This window comes from Microtus ochrogaster, unplaced genomic scaffold (genome assembly GCF_000317375.1).
Source record: "Microtus ochrogaster isolate Prairie Vole_2 unplaced genomic scaffold, MicOch1.0 UNK2, whole genome shotgun sequence".
Lineage (NCBI taxonomy): Eukaryota > Metazoa > Chordata > Mammalia > Rodentia > Cricetidae > Microtus > Microtus ochrogaster.
This window is the reverse complement of record NW_004949100.1, coordinates 21,654,213-21,672,660: the sequence shown is the minus strand read 5'-3', so window position 1 is coordinate 21,672,660 and position 18,448 is coordinate 21,654,213. Positions and strand designations below refer to the sequence as shown.

The window sequence follows — 18,448 nt, the reverse complement described above, 5'->3', positions numbered from 1 at the left end:
GGGAGCAGGGCTGCATACTGCTAGGCAGACACGCCCTGTGAAATGTTTCTGTATGTGGCTGTCCTGTTTTGATTTCTGTAAGCTGCTACATTAGTAATAACACATCTGGTGAGGTTCCGATCCTATGCTCTCTACCAAAAGCTAACGGAACCTCGCCTCAGAAGAACACAAATATATGTACAATTTTCTCTACAAACCTCATGATAAAGACTAGAATATATGCTCAATTTATTGAAAAAGTGGGCTGAAATCCAATCTATGAAAAAGGCAGGCTCTTTAGTATAAAATTATCTATGGAGTTCCAGAACCTACACTAAATGTTCTATCATTTACTTCACCCCGTACTAGTCTCCACGAGACTACTTTTCTTTCTTTTCTTCCTTCCTTCCTTCCTTCCTTCCTTCCTTCCTTCCTTCCTTCCTTTTTTTTTTTAAATAGCACTCTGTAGATCAGGCTGACCTGGAGCTCATTTGTAGGCATGTTGATCTCAAACTTATGGCAATATTCCTGCCTCCCAAAGGCTGCAATTAAAGGCATGCGCAATTAGACATTTTATTACTTGCTTACAAAGATGAAATGCAGACTCAGGAGGCCACAGAGCTAACATGGCAGAGCTGGCTTTAGAGCCACAGATTTTCAGCCCTGCGTATGATCACACCTCAAAAAGTGAGATACATGTAACTGTGAAGACTGATAAACTTTAAAACAGACCAGCACACCCGACAGATTTGGAAGCCTCCTTTAGAACTGCAGCCGAACACCATGGGAATGCTAATAATGTACTAACAGCCTCCCTGACAACATGGAACTCCCCCCACCCATTAGCATCAGCTTTCTGCAGCCTTATCCAGATTATCACAAACTTAATTCTAAGGAATATGAAATAACTTTTAGTAATTCAAACATTTTGTTTCTTTTGCAGAAGCTTAGTCAATAGCCCGTGACATTTAACCTCTTAATTTTTTTTTCTTTGCGTGTTCTTGATATATCACCCAGGCTGATTCCTAGCAGAAGTGATCTTCCCACTTCTGGTTCCCCAATGGTGGGATTCTAGGCATGTGCCACATCACCTGGTTGCTGTGGAATATCTTTTACACACTATGAACATGTGTTGTTCATAAAGATGCATTGGCCTATGGCAAGGCAAGACAGAGATCGGCGAGAAATCCAAGCAGAGATACAGGTGAAAAAGGGCAGAGTCTGGGAGACACCAGCATCTACCCAAGAAGCAACATGCCACAGCACCACGGGTCACATGACAACACATTAATAGAAATGGGTTAATTTAAATGTTAGAGCCAGCTAGTAATAAGCCTGAGCTATTGGCCAAACATTTATAATTAATATTAAGCTTCTGAGTGGTTATTCAGAAACTGGTGGGTGGGAGAGAAACATCTAGTTACACTTGATTTTAGCAATAATTCAAAATCAAAGTCAACTTACAATATTTATATCATAGTTTTTATCAATTAATTGGTAAACTCAACATTTTCCAAAAGTTCAATATTCAGCCACCTATGAGTAATCTAATTCTCTAGATGCACTAAGTCATACTGAAGAATATATTGGTCAGCCCTGAAATTCTTTGTCAGTAAAGAAATCCCAGAGACTCCCTGAGAGACTAGTCCATCCGTCAAAAAGGCTGGAATACAAATTTTGATGACAAATATTTAGTTGGTTAAAAATAGAATCTCTTCCATAAACTTTGCACCTTTTACTTGACAGCAAACATAGATAGCAACCTGAAGGACAACGCACCTGGGTTGGTGATGTTGAGCAGCCGGCAGGAGTAAGGATCCTCCCTGTCTTCCACAGGCACTTCACAGCCACGAGCACCTATTATGAACTTTACAAGCACACTAAGAGATGGGGAATTAATGTCAGTTATAGATTCATTTCACATAGAGCCATTTCCTCGTGCTCATTTCAGACCTTTGAGACTATTCTCTAACTTCACTATCAGCTTCTCAGAAACTGCATTTGGAAGTTTCCTTTTCTCTTGCTGGACTAGTACTTCTAAGAGGAGGTCCCTGCTGCTCCCGCCTCGTGTCACTGGTAACCTGTGACTTGTTACCCAAGGTTGTGCCCTTCATCTCTTCTTGGTCTGCTCATTCTTCTTACTCCCTGTCCTCTGAAAACACTAGTTTATTCCTAAGGCTGTAACTGGCACAAGAATGATTCTTGAGCTAGCATATCTAGTGTAGACTCATCCTTGGAGTAATCAATCCTCAAGTTCTTTGGCATCTAGAATACCCACAGGAAGCAGTTCTGAAGTGCTGGCTTATGAGAGCTAGTAGTCAAATTTTCAGGAATTTTGTAAATGGTTAAGTAGAGTCTTTATTAAACTACAGAAACATATATTTAAAACAAGGGAATACTCAAGCTCCCCATCCTTTTATTTGTTTGATAGAATATTTATGGTATACGGTATATATCTTTTATCTGTTTGATAGAATATTATGGTATACGGTATATATCTTTATCTGTTTGATAGAATATTTATGGTATACGGTACATATCTTTTATCTGTTTGATAGAATATTTATGGTATACGGTATATATCTTTATCTGTTTGATAGAATATTTATGGTATACAGTATATATCTTTTATCTGTTTGATAGAATATTTATGGTATACGGTATATATCTGTTATCTGTGTGATAGAATATTTACAGTATATATCTTTTCATACTTCTACACCCAGCTATGTCACAGTAGCTGTTTGAAATTATTCTTGGAGAAACAAATAATAATATAAATAAGGACTAGACTTTTTGTATCACTGTTTGTCTATCCTGAAAGTATAAGAAAATGTTAGTGTTGTAAGGAGCTGCATTCCAGCCAGCTCCGCACAGCTAGCTTTACCCGAAATAATTACACGGAAACTGTATTCTTTGGAACACTGCTTGGCCCATTAGTTCCAGCCTCTTATTGGCTAACTCTCACATCTCGATTAACCCATTTTTAATAATCTATGTAGCCCCACGAGGTGTGGCTTACCAGGAAAGATCTTAACCTGCGTCTGTGTCGGGTGGGAGAGTCATGGTGACTGACTGACTCGGCTTCTTTCTCCCAGCATTCTGTCTGTCTACTCCGCCTATCTAAATTCTGCCCTATCAGGCCAAGCAGTTTTCTTTATTAACCAATGAAATTAACACATAGACAGATGACTCTCCCACCTCATGTTCATAACGCAGATTAAAACTACGTATAATAGATGTTCAGTCGCTACTGTGTGAATAGTACTTTTTGAATGTCCAAAAACTATTACCTGATTCAAAGTCACTGACTTCATTGATTGAGAATAAAGTACTGAGCTATCTTAGTAAACACGTTAGTCTTACTTTCAAACTTTTTTTTTTGATCATTTTACTTCTTATGTGTAGGAGTGTTTTGCCTGTATGTAAACTCATGTGCCACAGGCGTGCATTCTCATGGAGATCAGAAGAGGGTAGTGGGTCCCCTGGGACTGGAGTTACAGACAGTTGTGAGCTGCCATGCTGGTGCTGGTAACTCAAGTTAGGTTCTCTGGAAGAGCATATAGGTAGGTACTTGCTGAGCCGTATATCTCCAGCCTTAAGTCTTATTCTTTAACATGAAATATTTACCTCAGAGCGATATGCCTTTGCTAATTCCAGAATAAGTTTGTTACGGATCTAATATCCTGGTAAAACAGAAGCATTCTATGAGAATTAGCTGGCCATATAGAATTGACTAACTTTATAGAGTACTGCATGAATGTTATTACCTATCAACTATGTGCTACATCTTTCTATCAATAAAATTATGAAATATACATATGAGCAGCCTCTTTTAGGAGCCATTCAATAACCATTTCCAGAGGACACTCCAGCCTGTGGGCACCTGAGCTCAAACACATGCTCTGCTGAGCTTCCTGTCCAGTACTCAGCACCTTGACTGGGGACTTCACAGCTCTCCACATCAGACAGTCGGCCTCCCACATCCTCTGATGACATCACTGCTCAGGAGTCACACTCCTCAGCAGTCCTGGTCTGAACAGGTCCTACTGACCTCTTACAGCCACAGGCCTTTCCTCCTTCCCCCTCCCTTACAGTCTTCCCCCTCTCTCCTTCTTTCCTAGGTGCCCCCTGCTCTAACACTTTCAACAGCCCCCAGGTTACATATGACTGATGTTTCTCAAGCACCCCAGGCTATTTTTAAAAGATTTTTTTTTTGGCCAGGTAGTGGCAGTGCACATCTTTAATCCCAGCACTTGGGAGGCAGAGGCAGGTGGATCTCTGTGAGTTCGTCAGTCTGAGGCCAACCTGGTCTACAAGAGTTAGTTCCTCTGGAAGAACAGCATTCCTAACTGCTGAGCCAGCTCTCTAGTCCCATCCCAGGCTGTTTTACAGGTCTCTCCATTGTATCTACACTGCACAACTAAACCTAGTTCTATGTCCAAGGCCCCTAGACTCCAGCTCTACTGCACCTTGTGTTTTAACACACATTGTGCATGACCTGCTTAGAACAATAAATGCATTAAAGTGACAAATTACAGCCTATCACAGAGGCTTAGAACCAAGCACAGTCCTCATAAATAAAGCTGAGTGTGACTCCTTTAGAAAAACACAGCTAGGCCGGGCGGTAGTGGCGCATGCCTTTAATCCCAGCACTCGGGAGGCAGAGGCAGGCGGATCTCTGTGAGTTAGAGGCCAGCCTGGTCTACAGAGCTAGTTCCAGGACAGGCTCCAAAGCCACAGAGAAACCCTGTCTCGAAAAAAACCAAAAGAAAAACACAGCTATCAAAGAATGCCATAACCACAGAATGCACCATCTCTTTCTACTGGGCAGCTGGGCGGAACACCTAGGTAGACGATTAGCATTTGTAATAAAGGTACATACAGACATGAGTGAATATGGCAACTAAATTACATACACTCACCTTTTTTTTTTTAGCTATCTTAAATAACCTTACTAAATCCATATAACTATTACGCCCTAGAAAGTTATTTTTGGGCTTCAATCTGTTCTTATGTAGACCATCCATTATCTTCAGAAAAACAAACACAAGCTTACTACATTTAAATAGCTGCTACAAAGGCAAATGAATTACTGCTATAAATTATACTGATTATTTTTAGTTCTCAGGTCTTCATTGTTGAGTACCTCACTCATGGAGAGGACAGGTTGTAGATACTGGAATTCTATCAGTACAGAAAACAAAAAACAAACAGCCTACTTCCTAGTGGGGAATGATGAATAACTTATAAATGTATTACACACGCTAGTTGGTAATGTGTGTAATAATAAAGTCGAGCAAGGGAAGACGGGCGAAAAGAAGCAGAGTGCTATTTAATATGAGGCTGTGTGCTAAGGTAACATCTACCAGAGCCCTGAAGGAAGGCTACCATGAAGACATTCAGTGAAAAGGTGGTCCAAGTGAGGGCAAGGCCTATGAAGAGGAAGCCTGAATAGTCAACACTGGGAGCAGGGGTATGGGGAACGGGAAAAACGACACTATACGCTTTTCTTACATGCAGAATCTAGGTGTGTGTGTGTGCGTGTGTGTGTGTGCGCGTATGTGTGTGTGACATGAAAGCAAAAGGATGGAATCACAGGAAGGATGAGAGGGTGAGGGTAAGTATGAGCAAAGTACAATGACAAATTTATGAAAATGTTATAATAATACAAATCAACATTATTTTGTATGCATTAAAAAAAATCCTGGGGCATGAGGAAAACACAGTAAATTGACTTACATGGGAGAAGGTGATGTAGACAAGGTCAATGACTACCATAATTTGGGATTTTTATTTTACTATATTTATTTATTTAGAGACAAGTGCCATTAGCCAAGACTAGCATCAAACTCAGTATACAGCTGAGGATGACCTTAACCTCCTATCTATGCCTGATAGGATTTTATTCTGAGAAAGAAAAGACAACAGAAACAGGCAGGAGCACACACATGCGCACACACGCGCAAGCACACACACAAGTATCAATGGAGGTTATGAATAGAGAATTAACAAATTGGACTAATCTTAAGAGGATCATTCTGGTGTGGTAGCTATATGGAAAATATAATGTGGAATAGGACCAAGACAAAGCAAGCTATCCATACAGGGGACTTCTGCAACAATCCAAGTGACAGGAAAAGGTAGAATTCAGATAAGGAAGGCAGGGGTAAAGGGTGTGAGAAGTCTGACATATGAGCTTGGTTGGCATGGGAAGTGAAGGCAAGGGAAACAACATAACACCATGATTTTGGTCTGAGCAGTTGATGGCACGTTCTTACTGGGCATGACAGCTCTCAAGGTGGATCTGAGGCCTTTCCTTGCTAGGTACAGGATTTATTATTGCGGTCATGTACTAAGGAAACCTACCAGGGAGAGGAATGGAAGCTGCCATGAGGAAGATAGGAAATCTATACATGTTCACTGTCAGTGACAAGAAAATTACCAACTGCAATTTACCTCAACCAAGAAAATGACTGTTTACTACAACCCCAAGAGAACTTTTTCTGCTACAGCCTCCATGTCTTCTCATCTTAGGTAGCTCAGCCCTATGCCTCTCCCCTCAGTTCTTCACCACAGTCTTAAGAGATGTTCACACTTAGTACATGACTGTATAGCCAGGGAAAGGCCGCAGAACCATTTCCAGAACTCAAGTTCCAGTAGTCTTTTCTGTCACGTCAACTGCTCAGACCAAAATCATAGTTTATGTTGGTTTTTCTTGCTTTCACTTTCCACGATAACCATTCATGCCCAACCATTCCTGAACACCAGCTGGGCCAACTATTATGAGCAGGGGAGGCAGTGCACAGCCCAGTTCTGGGAGGGTGGGTAGGAGAGACTGTGATGGCATGCCATACACACCATACATTATGCCATTAAAATACTGCACGACTGAAAATGTGAGGTTATTGGAATAATCTAAGATGCCAACCAGAAAACATTGCCTTCTGGCCTAACATCTTGATAAAACTGACTTCTAAGATTCAGAAGGAAATAGCCATTTCTCCCAAAAGGGCCATGTTTCTAAATCAGTGTCTCCTTTTAAAAAAAGATTTATTTTACATGTATGAGTTGGGGAATATTATTTTAAGGTGTTACTTTTGTGTATGCTGTGGTACATTTGTTTAATGATGTAAAGATGTGTTACTTTTATTTACATTGCATTTGTTTAACTCTGTGAAGCTGTGATTCTTTGCCTGACTGAAACACCTGATGGTCTAATAAAGAGCTGAATGCCGATAGCGAGGCAGGGGCAGAGAGTAAGCAGAAGGAGAAATGAGGACAAGGAGCAGCATTAGCAAGAGAACAAGGATGATAGAGGCCGCCGGCCACCCAGCCAGTCACAGACTAAGAGAGTAAGATAATACAGAAGTAAAAAAGGAAACAGCCCAGATACAAAAGGTAGTGCGGATAATTTAAGTTAAGAAAAGCTGGCAAGAAACAAGCCAAGCTAAGGCTGGGCATTCCTAACTAAAAATAAGCCTCCTTGTGTGATTTATTTGGGAACTGGGTGGTTGCCTCCCCCCCTCCCCCCCAAAAAAGCCAAAAGAGTAAAACAACACTCAACATGTATGAGTGTTTTCTCTACATGTATGTCTGAGAACCACATCTGTGCAGAGCCCACACAGAACAGAAAGGAAATCAGATCCTCTGGAACTAGAGTTACAGATAGGTGTGAGTCACCATGTAGCTGCTGGGAATTGAACCTAGCTTCTCAGGAAGACAGCCAATGCTCTTAACCACCAAGTCATCTCTCCAGTCCCAATATTTGACTTTTAAAACTAAGGGTTTTTTGTTTGTTTGTTTGTTTGTTTTCAGTTCTTGAAACAGACAAAGAGTAATTCAGAAAACCTACCGTTGACTTAAAGTAGGGTGCTGCAGCAAATGCTTCAGCCAGGTGTTTCTTATCACATTTCGAAGTTCATGGTTATTTCGAGCTGATAACACACCAACTACCACATCATAGTGACTAAATTTCCACTGAGGAAATAAGGCTGATTGACCTATAAATAAGCAATACATATTGCAAGTCAGTCACAACATCTCAACTACAGTAAACTAGCATATATCATAAAAAGTTTATTACACATAAAACATGCTTTTGCTTATAAAACATACAGATAAATAGAAATAAAATTTAAAATTTCATTTTAAATTAAAAAAACCCAAAACTCAGCATCCAGAAATATGTACAACATACTGGCATATAGGCTTTGGTATTTCATATGTATGTATCTATACATCTATGCTAGCATAAGAAAGATTGTCAAAACAAAGAAGTTTGTTATAAGAATCAGCTGTGAAAAGCAATATGGCATAAACAACATATAGCAGGCAGTAAGAAAGTCAATTAGGTCAGTTAGAATCCTGGGTCCTTCACGTATTTACTATGGGAATTTTTGTTGTTGTTTGTGGTGGTTTGAATGAAAATGGCAACCAAAGGGATCGGCACAATTACATGTGTCTTGGCTGGAGTAGGTATGGCCTTCTTGGAGGAAGTATGTTACTGTGGAGGTGGGCATTGAGGTCTCATATATGCTCAAGACACTGCCAAATTCTCAGACCACTTCCTGTTGCCTGCAAGATGTAGGTCTCTCAGCTCCTTCTCCATTACCATGTCCCCTCATGATGATAATGGACTGAACCTTTGAACTGTAAGCCACCCCAATAAAATGTTTTCCTTCATAAGAGTTACCCTGGTCATGGTGTCTCTTCACAGCAATAAGAACCCTAAGACATTGTTGTTGTGTTTTGAGACAGGGTTCTAACATGTAATCCAGACTGGCATCAACTCCTACATAGGTAAAAACTGGCTCTAAATGTCCGATTCCATTACTTTTGTTGCCCTGGTACGGGTATAACAGGCATAAACAGCCATACCTGGCTGAGTGTAAGTTATATAACTTCTTGAGTGTCGGTTTTTCTTAAACATAAAATGACTATGGTGTTTCTCAAAAAACATATAAAAATTAAGTGAGACAATGTATGTAAAGGTCCTAGTTTAGGGCCAGTAATATTTAAGTAATAGTTATTAAGTTTGGAGATTAAGTCAAGGTCCTCCATGTTAGACATTATCACTACACCTACACACACACACTCTCTCAAGTCAGCTAAAACTTTTAGCACAAACCAAATGTTCTAAAGATTGAAGCAGAAAAAGCAACATTTTTAGTTAAAAAAAAAAGTCCTTTAACAAATTATGTACACAGCTCACTTTTTACTGCTGTAAGATCTAACGGGCAAGATTCTATTTTAATTGAAAAATTCATCCTTAGAAATACAACAGAAGAGAGGCTATGTCTTTCTTTTTATTGCTAGTTTTTAAGCTTTAGAGCTACAAGCTTATATAGAGCTCTAAAAAGAATTTCATTTCACCTGTCTCCAGTGATGGGAACTGGTTCAAATGTTTTTAGGAATAAATTACTGAGGGTCAGGGATCTTCACTATACTAATTGTAATGTTTTTATATGCTGTAGGTGCTAGGTAGTCAGTCTAAAATGCAACAGAAACATGTTGATGCCTTTTTTCAAAAAGACTAATTAAAATAATTAGGGGGCAGATTCTTTTATGACAATAATTTGAAAGATATTACACTATAACAATTTTAATACTGTTAAGAATTTTTCATACAGCTAACCCTATTTTCTACAAAATAGATTATAGAACATATATTTGTAAAAAGGTATTTCAATTCTACAGAGATATTTGGCCAGGTAGTAGTAGTGTACACCTTTGATCCCAGCACTAGGAAGGCAGAGGCAGGCAGATTTCTGTTACCTGGAGGCCAGCCTGGTATACAGAGCTATTTCCAGGACAGCCAGGGCTACACAAAGAAAGCCTGATTCAAACCAGCCCCCCAAAAAGAGAGATTTCTATTTCTCTATTATCAATCTTGTACCAAAATAAGTTCTATAAATATAGACTTTATCTTCAACATAAACCTGCATGCTTATGAATTAAACTTATCTGCAGTCCTTGAATACTGATATCACTATAGTAAGTACTATATAAACGTTTTCTTTTTCTGATGTGCTGGATACCTAGGGCACGCTATACCAGCACTCCATTACTGACCTACATCCCCAGCCCTAGAGTATTATTTAATGCTTACCACCATGACACACCCCCAGTCCTACAGTGATTTAATGCTCACCACCAGACATATAGGTACTTACTGAGCAAACGAGAATTGTATACAATTCAGAGAATTGTACTGTCCCTAAATATGAAATTTTAAAAAATTCACAGATCAGAAACACTTTTTTCTCAGATACTTAATAATATATCAAAAGCTATGCCTAGTTCTAGAGTAACTGTAAATGAGTCAAATTCAGAATATAACTGAAATGCTTGTACAAAATTGCCAATGCTATTGATAGTAAGTGTACTACAGTGACAGAATGGAAGTGATGTACTAACCACCCAGTCCTGACAGTGATCCTACAGCTAAAATGAGGCACTACCTCAGTTAAGCAATTTGCCTCCCATGTGCCTCCGTTTCCTAGTCAAGAGACAAACTGACAGAAAAAGTCTTTTCTTTTTGTTTGAGACAGGGTCATGTGTTGTTCAGAAACTGACCTCGACTCCTGACTCACCTACCACCTCCTCTCAAATGCCAGGATTACATGCATGTAACATCAGAGCTAGCTAGAATTTTTAAATGCTTTACTGCCTCTGTTTTTAAAATGTCTTTCTAAAGGATTAAAAATCTGAAAAAGGGCAAAAGTCATATTTAACCTGTGTTTCATTAATCTGACATCAGAAAAATAAGATTTCTACACAAAAACAAAATTTCAGAATAATTCAAATATCCCTGAGTGTCAAATAGTACCTTATTTCTGGTGTCTAGTCAAAGGAGATCATTTAGAAATAAAGTACATAGCACATAATTTAACCTCGGCCTCAAACTTTTCATGAACTTTTTTCAAAGCCTTTATGGGCACTCAATCTAGCTTCTGCTTAGACTGTAAGTCTTTACCGAGATTAGGTCCTCTGTGATCCTAGATGACCACAAAAGGTTTCTGGTTATGTTTTTTTTTCTGGTTATGTTTTTAAAAAACTAAATACATACAAAGACAACCATTAGTATGTGGCAGTCCTGCAGATCAGCTGTAAACTAGTATTGATCTTAGCTCGACGTCTGCTCCCAATCCCCATCTAAGCCACTTCTGCTTCAACTGCTCTACTCTGAAGGCATCTCTTTTTCTTGCAAAGACTCAAGAGGGTTTCTCGGCCTTCTAGAGAACGTCTACTACCAGATAAATCAGATTAAGAAAAAGAAAACCAAGTTCTTTCACTACACATGCCAAGGTAAACCCACCCAACAGACTTCTCATAGAAAAGGCTAAACTTTTCAGGTGTGTGCTTTAAGCACCTAGGTCAGGTAGCCGGCCACTCAAGCTCACAGCTCCCCTCTTAGTTTCACCTTATGTCCTCATCACAGTTACAGGGCACGAGCATGGAAACAGCATTGATTCCAGTATCCAGAAACATGAAGGGGCAGATGGCTAAGACATAAAGACAAGTCATGGAAGAAGGCAACCCCGGGAAGGGGAGGGCGGGGGGAGGAGTCCAACTTCACTAGAAATCAAGCTTGAATTCCATAATTATACACTAGATTTTTTTTACATTTGAAGTGACAAATATCTTCTGACACAGTAAAAACCAAGTGATAGGTACTTCAAGAGAATGCTGACAGTGATCTCAAGACAAGTCTGCCTCACTGCTGCTAGGACTGCAACCTGGAAGTCTTTTACAGGGCATACTGCAGTCAGTCTTGGCGCACGACTTTAATCTCGGCACTCGCAGGCAGAGGCAGGTGGATCTCTATGAGTTTGAGGCCACCCTGGTCTACATAGTGAGTTACTGAACAGTCAGAAAAAGAACCTGTCTCAAAACAACAACGGCAAAGCAAAACAAAAACAGGACATACTTGGAATATATATTTAGCACTTTAGGAAAACAGGACCTTCGCTGACATTTCACTCTTCAGGTGCCGTCCACCTTGTTTTCTCAGGCAAGCTCTCTCACTTCTAATAGTTATGCACTGATCCATCCATGCTGGGTGGCCTGTGAGCTCCAGGATCCTCTTCTCTCTCCTTCCTCAATACTGGGGTTACAACTGTGCACCACTGTGCCTGGCTGAGATCTAATTCAGATCCTCATGCTTGTTGTAAGACAAGCATTTTATGGCAATTTTACCAAAACCAATCTACAGATTCAAAGCAATGCCCATCAAAATCCCAGCAAAATTTTTCACAGACCTCGAAAGAACAATACTCAATTTCATATGGAAAATCAAAAACTCCAGGATGGTCAAAACAATCCTGTACAACAAAAGAACTTCTGGAGGCATCACAATCCCAGACTTCAAACTCTGCTATTGAGCTACAGTACTGAAAACAGCCTAGTACTGGCATAAAACCATACAGGAGGACCAAAGGAATTGAACTGAAGACCCAGATATCAATCCACACACCTACGAACACCTGATTTTTGACAAAGAAGCTAAAAATATAAAATGGAAAAAAAGAAAGCATAGTCAACAAATGATGCTGGCATAACTGAATATCAACGTGTAGAAGAATGAAAATAAACCCACATCTATCGCCATGCACAAAACTCAAGTCCAAGCCAGGTGGTGGTGGTGCACATAAAAACAAACAACAGTGAACCTGGGAAGTACACTTGAACACATTGGCACAGAGACCACTTCCTAAATATAACCCCAGTAGCACAGACACTGACAGCAACAATTAATAAATGAAAAGCTTCTGTAAAGCAAAGGACATGGTCAACAAAACAACAGCCTACAGACTGGGAAAAGATCTTCACCTACACCACATTGGACAGAGGACTGATCTCCAAAATATACAAAGAACTCAAGAAACCTGACATCAAAAGAACAAATAATCCAATTTTTAAAAAAATGGAGTACAGACCTAAACAGAGAACTCTCAACAGAGGAATCTAAAATGGCTGAAAGATACTTAAGAAAATGCTCAATATCTTTAGCCATCAGAGAAATGCAAATCAAAACAATTCTGAGATTCCATCTTACACCTGTAAGAATGGCCAAGATAAAAAACACTGATAACAGCCTATGTTAGAAAGAATGTGGGGTCAGGGGAACACTCCTCCATTGCTGGTGGTAGTGAAAACTTGTATAGCTGTTTTGGAAATTGGCATGGCAATTTCTCAGAAAATTAGGAAACAATCTACCTCAAGACCCAGCAATATTGCTGTTGGCTATATACCCAAAAGACATTCAATCATATCACAAGGACATGTGTTCAACTATGTTCATAGCAGCCTTATTTGTAATAGCCAGAACCTGGAAACAACCTGGATGCTCCTCAACTGAAGAATGGATAAAGAAAATGTGGTACATTTACACAATGAAGTACTACACAGTGGGAAAAAATAATGACATCTTGAAATTTGCAGGCAAATGGATGGATCTATAAAAAAAACCATACTGAGTGAGGTAACCCAGACCCAGAAAGACAAATATAGTATGTATTTACTCATAAGTGGCTTTTGAACAAGGAAAAACCAGCCTACAGGCCACAACCCCAGAGAACCTAGACAACAAAGAGGACCCTAAGTGAGACATAAACAGATCTACATAGGAAGGTGAATAAAGACAAGATCTCCTGAATGAATTGGGAGTGTGGGAGAGGTGAGGAAGGAAAGAAGGGGAGTGGAGAAAAACATATAGCTCAATAAAAACAATAAAAAAGGAAAGCATTTATTTTACCAACTGAACTAGATTCCCAACCCCATAGTTTTCCTTTTTTAAATTAACATGACGGAGAGTGCTCAGCTTGTAAAAATATATCAGCCTGCACCATCACATGCCTGAAAGGAATGTGTACGAAACATCAAAAACATTTTCAAAATAGTTTTCAAAATAGATACTATATTGAAAATAATTTAGAAATACAGATCATGTTTCTTTCCTTTCATTTAAAAATAATTTCAACTTTTCCTCCACAGAACTTGCTTCCCTTTATGAAAGAAATATATTTAAATTATAAGGTCCTCGTGGCATGTAAACAGATGATACAGGTAGAAAATTAGTATCTTCTCCATTTCATGATTTGCTCATTCAAACTGAACACTTCTTATGCCTGCTGTGCTAATTGGCACAGGCCCACAGGGAACAAGATCTCCACAATGACAGGAATAGCTCACAACCCCAAGCAAGTGCCCCAAGAGCAATGACTATTTATATTAATACGTAATCTATCCCGAGAGTCTGGCAACCTATTAAACTTTGCAATGACAGTGGACATTAAAGTCTTAAGGGACATTGACCTCAAAACTGATAAATAAGCCTAAAAAGTCATAAAACAAACAAAGAAAACCCTCATGTGTATGCTCTTAGACACCATCCATCACAATCAGGCAGAAATCTTGAAAATAAGGAAAACATAAGAGCCCATCACAGATCTGTTGATGAAATAGGTACTGCAAAACTAGTATGCTCTTGCCAGTGTCAACGAAGCATACTGGCATAGGCTGTAGCCACCTCCCTAATACCAATACTCTCCAGAATTCCTGGAGTGTTTACAGTGACTGGGCACTGTTCTGAGTGTTTTGCTGAAAAAATCTTTATAGATCACCAGTTTATAGACATGGAAACTAAAACTCTGAGATACAGCATAGAGGGGTAATTTTGGAAGAACCAGCCCTAGGCAAAAAGTGGGGCATCAAGCTCAATTTGTCTTTGAACTGCTTGCCCTGTGTCCAAACATGCTGGAACCAGGTATCCAGCCCTACACCTAGCTCTCCAAGTATGTACTTATCATACATAAGCTCCTCTTCTTTCCAAGTCTGGCTTCCTTCTTTCCAGATATCTTACAAAGACAAGCCTTTTCTCGGTCACATCTTTCTACATTCACCACTACATAATTCCTATAAGGCAATGTCCAACAGTACACAGAGATCAAGTCAGTTTATATCCCCTGGTCCAAAGCCTGTATTTCCTTTGCTCTTTGTGCCTCTGGTGTGCTATATTGCATAAGAGGCCTCCTCACCAGTGTTGTTTAAAGCCCCTACATAGAAAAGTTGCTAATCTTAGTACTAAGATGACTCATTCACTTCCCTCAGGTCCTTGCTCAGCTGCCACCTCTTCACAGTGGTCTTCCTTGGTCTGTTTACCCTCTTGGAGAAAACTTCATTTTTCCTTCAGCATCCTCACCATCCCGTGACATTTACACTCATAGTCTTACTGTCTCCCCTTTCAAACGGTTAACATCTGGAGAGCAGGCTCGCTATTTTGATTATTTGCTAATTCCAGCCTACAAGAAAAGATGGCCCAGTAGCTATCTGTTTGCTGAAAAGGACTGTCAGCCAAAAGGGTTTTTCTAATATTCAGAAAAAGTAAATTTCCCTTTCAAAAAATGATTGGGCTTTCAAATAGTTCATCAGATTAAAGGACTTGCCCCAAGTCTGATGTTCCGAGTTTGATTCCCAGAACCCACATGGTGGAAGAAGAGAACTGATCTTAAATTATCCTTTGACTTCTACGAGAGCTCTGTGGCATATCAATGTGCACACATACACAAATAAATTTTAGAAATTACTAGTGTGGCTTAATGGAACTACAGAGGAGCAGAAAAGAGAACAAGTAAGTTCTAAAATGCTAATTCAAGAGGAAGATACTTAGTAAAATCTCAGGTTTTAGGCTTAATGTACGGGATCAAAACATAAACATGCCCAAATGTTTTAAATATTTCAACAGCAAAATAGGAAAAAAAAAAAAACCCTGTGGTAAATTTTTGCAACCAAAATACTTCTGTGTTTGTTTTCGAAGTGCCAGGGAGGAGAGTGGGAAAGGAATCTGTCTTTATGGTCAAACGTTATCTGACAAAGCTCCAATAGCAACACAAAATTAATTTTTACAACTAGAATGACCCTATATGACCCTGAGGGTTCCTACAGCTTGCTTCCTTAATCTAGTTTAATCTAAACGGATAAACTCTAAAGCATTAAACATCAAACATTAAAATGACAGGAAAAATCTTTTTCAAACACAAAAATTGCTTGCAGGCTTACTAAAATATAAGCTCAAAGGCAAGGTTTATTATGTGAACCCCAAAGACTGCTAATGTTAGGGTCCCATATATTCTACACTGGCTCTCCAAGCAGATTCCAGCAACTCACTCATTAATTTAAAAGAAAAAGAGAAAGAAACCCATAAAATACAGCCCCAACAGATGTTTAGGTTGCAAAATATTTTGTACGCACGACTTTTCTCATCTAATTTGTAAAAGTCCCACCTGTTTAGGAAGCTAAATACACATATAATGGTGTGTTTTTCACTATACCACTTACGTGGTTAATTCTTTTCAGTCACACAAATGACCTTTCCAAAAGCTGGGGGTTCATCTAACAGGAAAAGCGATCATTACTAAAATAACTCCAATGTAATCTGGTAACAGCTGGAGGAGAGTCTTGAGGACTGCTAAATACGTTGTTAGAGAATCAGCCCTGTGCTGACTGGGAAGGCCTGTTTTTAAACTTTCTGAAAAGAAAACAGCTGTTTGGATATGAAATGGAAAGATAAATCCTAACGTAGTTTAAAAAAAAACTAAAACAAGCATTGCCCTATCTTTAAAATAGCCATCTAAGTCTCCTTCTACAGGCTCTCCGGGAAAAACTTGAGTAAGACACACAAGAGACCCTAAGGTAGTGTTCAGGGTGATGGGACAACGCTGAGCGAATGAGAACAAAGCTTTCATTCCCACGAGGGAAGAAGTTTGGGAACAAATGGACCCGAGAGTTAAAGAATCCGGTACTCCCAGGCTCCTTTAATAGGAAGCTACCCAAGCAGAACCGCAGGGACGACTCCACTCACAGCTGCGCCCTATTTCACGTCTAGATGTGTTTCACCGGCTCACCTCACGATCAGAGATCGCAAAGTGCAGCCAGTCCCCTCCTCACTGCAAAGTGAGTCCTGATGTGCAAAGCCAGCACCGGTGCGCTCGCGGACCCCCTCGGAGAGAAGCCCCCCAAGTTGTAACCAAGGCCCCTCGGGCACGGCGTGGGCCCCTGAGCACACGCTGAGAAGGACCGCACAGTCGAGTTCGCTCGACGCGGATGAAAAGACCCGTTTGTTCAGCCTGTCCCGGGACGTCCGCACCCGCCCGGTTGCCCCCCGCCCCCGGCCTCCCACGCGCGCGGCCGCCGAGCCCCGGCACCTCACCTGCCGCACTGGGCCCGGAGGCGCGGGGGGGCGGCGGGGAGCGCAGCCAGAGGTGCCAGAGGTGCAGCGCGGCCCCGAGCACGCACGGGCACAGCAGCACCAGCCAGTTTCGCATTGGCCGCCCCCGCCCGCACCACCTCGCGCCCCTGCCGCGCGCCGCTCTCTCCCGCGTCCCGGCCGAGAGCGAGGGGACCTAAGAGCACCGAGCGCCACCGGCAGGGCTCGCGCCCGCGCTCCAACCCCTGCCCGCAACCGCGACCGCACTCGGCGCTGTGTCCTCGGCTCGCGCCTCTGGTCCGGACCGCAAACGGTGGCGGCTCCGAGGCCGGAGCCCCGCCCCCGCGCGCGCGGCCTTCCCACCCGTTCCGCCCTCCTCGCTCTCGCCCCGCCCTCTAGTCCGCGTCCCCGCACGGCCCGTCTACCGAATGGCTGGGAGCTGTAGTCCCGCGCTGAACCCAGGCGGGAGGCGTGCCTGACATTCCAGGCCCTTGAAACTACATTTCCCGTGGTGCTACACGCGCTCAGTTGCAGGGCACTGGCGGAGGCGGAGCGCGCAGAGAGCACGCGCGTCTCTCCCCGGGCCGCTGTCCCTTGGAGGCACACGGAACATGCGCGGCCGTCTTCGTGCTAGTGCCCCCCAGTGGTGGAGGCGGGCACTGCGCATACGGAACTCTCTGCGGGAGTTGCTGTCCGACCGGCTCAGCTGTGGACAGCTCTGCAGGGCGCGTGGCCTCGAGGAGCAGTTGCCCAGCCAGGGCAGGTTTGCATGGCGCCTGAGCGCTGATCGAGATAGGGGTGCGCTCCCGCGACATACCTCCTTAAGAGGACGGCGGGGACTTCCCGGCTGCCCTCCAGTTAGCGACGCTGGGTGAGGAGGACTGGAAGCCCCAGGCCTCGCTTTGGAAAGCCAGGGCGGAGGAGAACCCCGGACCTGGAGGCTGCTGCCGCCCCTGGCCTTTGGTGCCCGCACTCTCCTCACGAGGATCACTGTCGGAAGGACGGGAATAAGAGCTGCGGCTACCGGATGACTTTGAAAAGTTCCCGCAAGTTGAGGAAGCCTAAGATGACCAAATATGTGAGAGTTTTCAGAGGGCTTCCAGAAGATCCACCTCCAGCCCGTGTTAGGAAAAGGGCGTACTTCCTTGGAACCACTTCTGGCTCAGCCCCATAGTGCCACTGAGCGGCGATTTCGTCTCAGAAAGTCAACTGAGCCATGGTCGCCTCCAGCCCCCCTTAGTTGATTGAGAGTTCGCAGCC

General features: G+C 41.9%; 1 protein-coding gene across 2 annotated transcripts in view; it reads right to left on the bottom strand.

The window, feature by feature from the left end:
* Positions 1-17,506, bottom strand: part of B3galnt2 (beta-1,3-N-acetylgalactosaminyltransferase 2) — a 32,799-nt gene extending 15,293 nt beyond the window's left edge. The window contains exons 1-3 of one of the 2 annotated variants that reach the window (XM_026788340.1): positions 17,192-17,506; positions 7,835-7,982; positions 1,759-1,859 (exon numbers count right to left, since the gene is read on the bottom strand). In XM_026788340.1, the coding sequence (XP_026644141.1) occupies positions 1,759-1,859; positions 7,835-7,982; positions 17,192-17,306 (364 nt within the window). In that variant the 5' untranslated portion in view covers positions 17,307-17,506. The remainder of the gene's footprint in view (positions 1-1,758; positions 1,860-7,834; positions 7,983-17,191) is intronic. The other variant, XM_005365430.3, reaches the window with a different exon arrangement.
* Between the last annotated feature and the right edge of the window lie 942 nt (positions 17,507-18,448).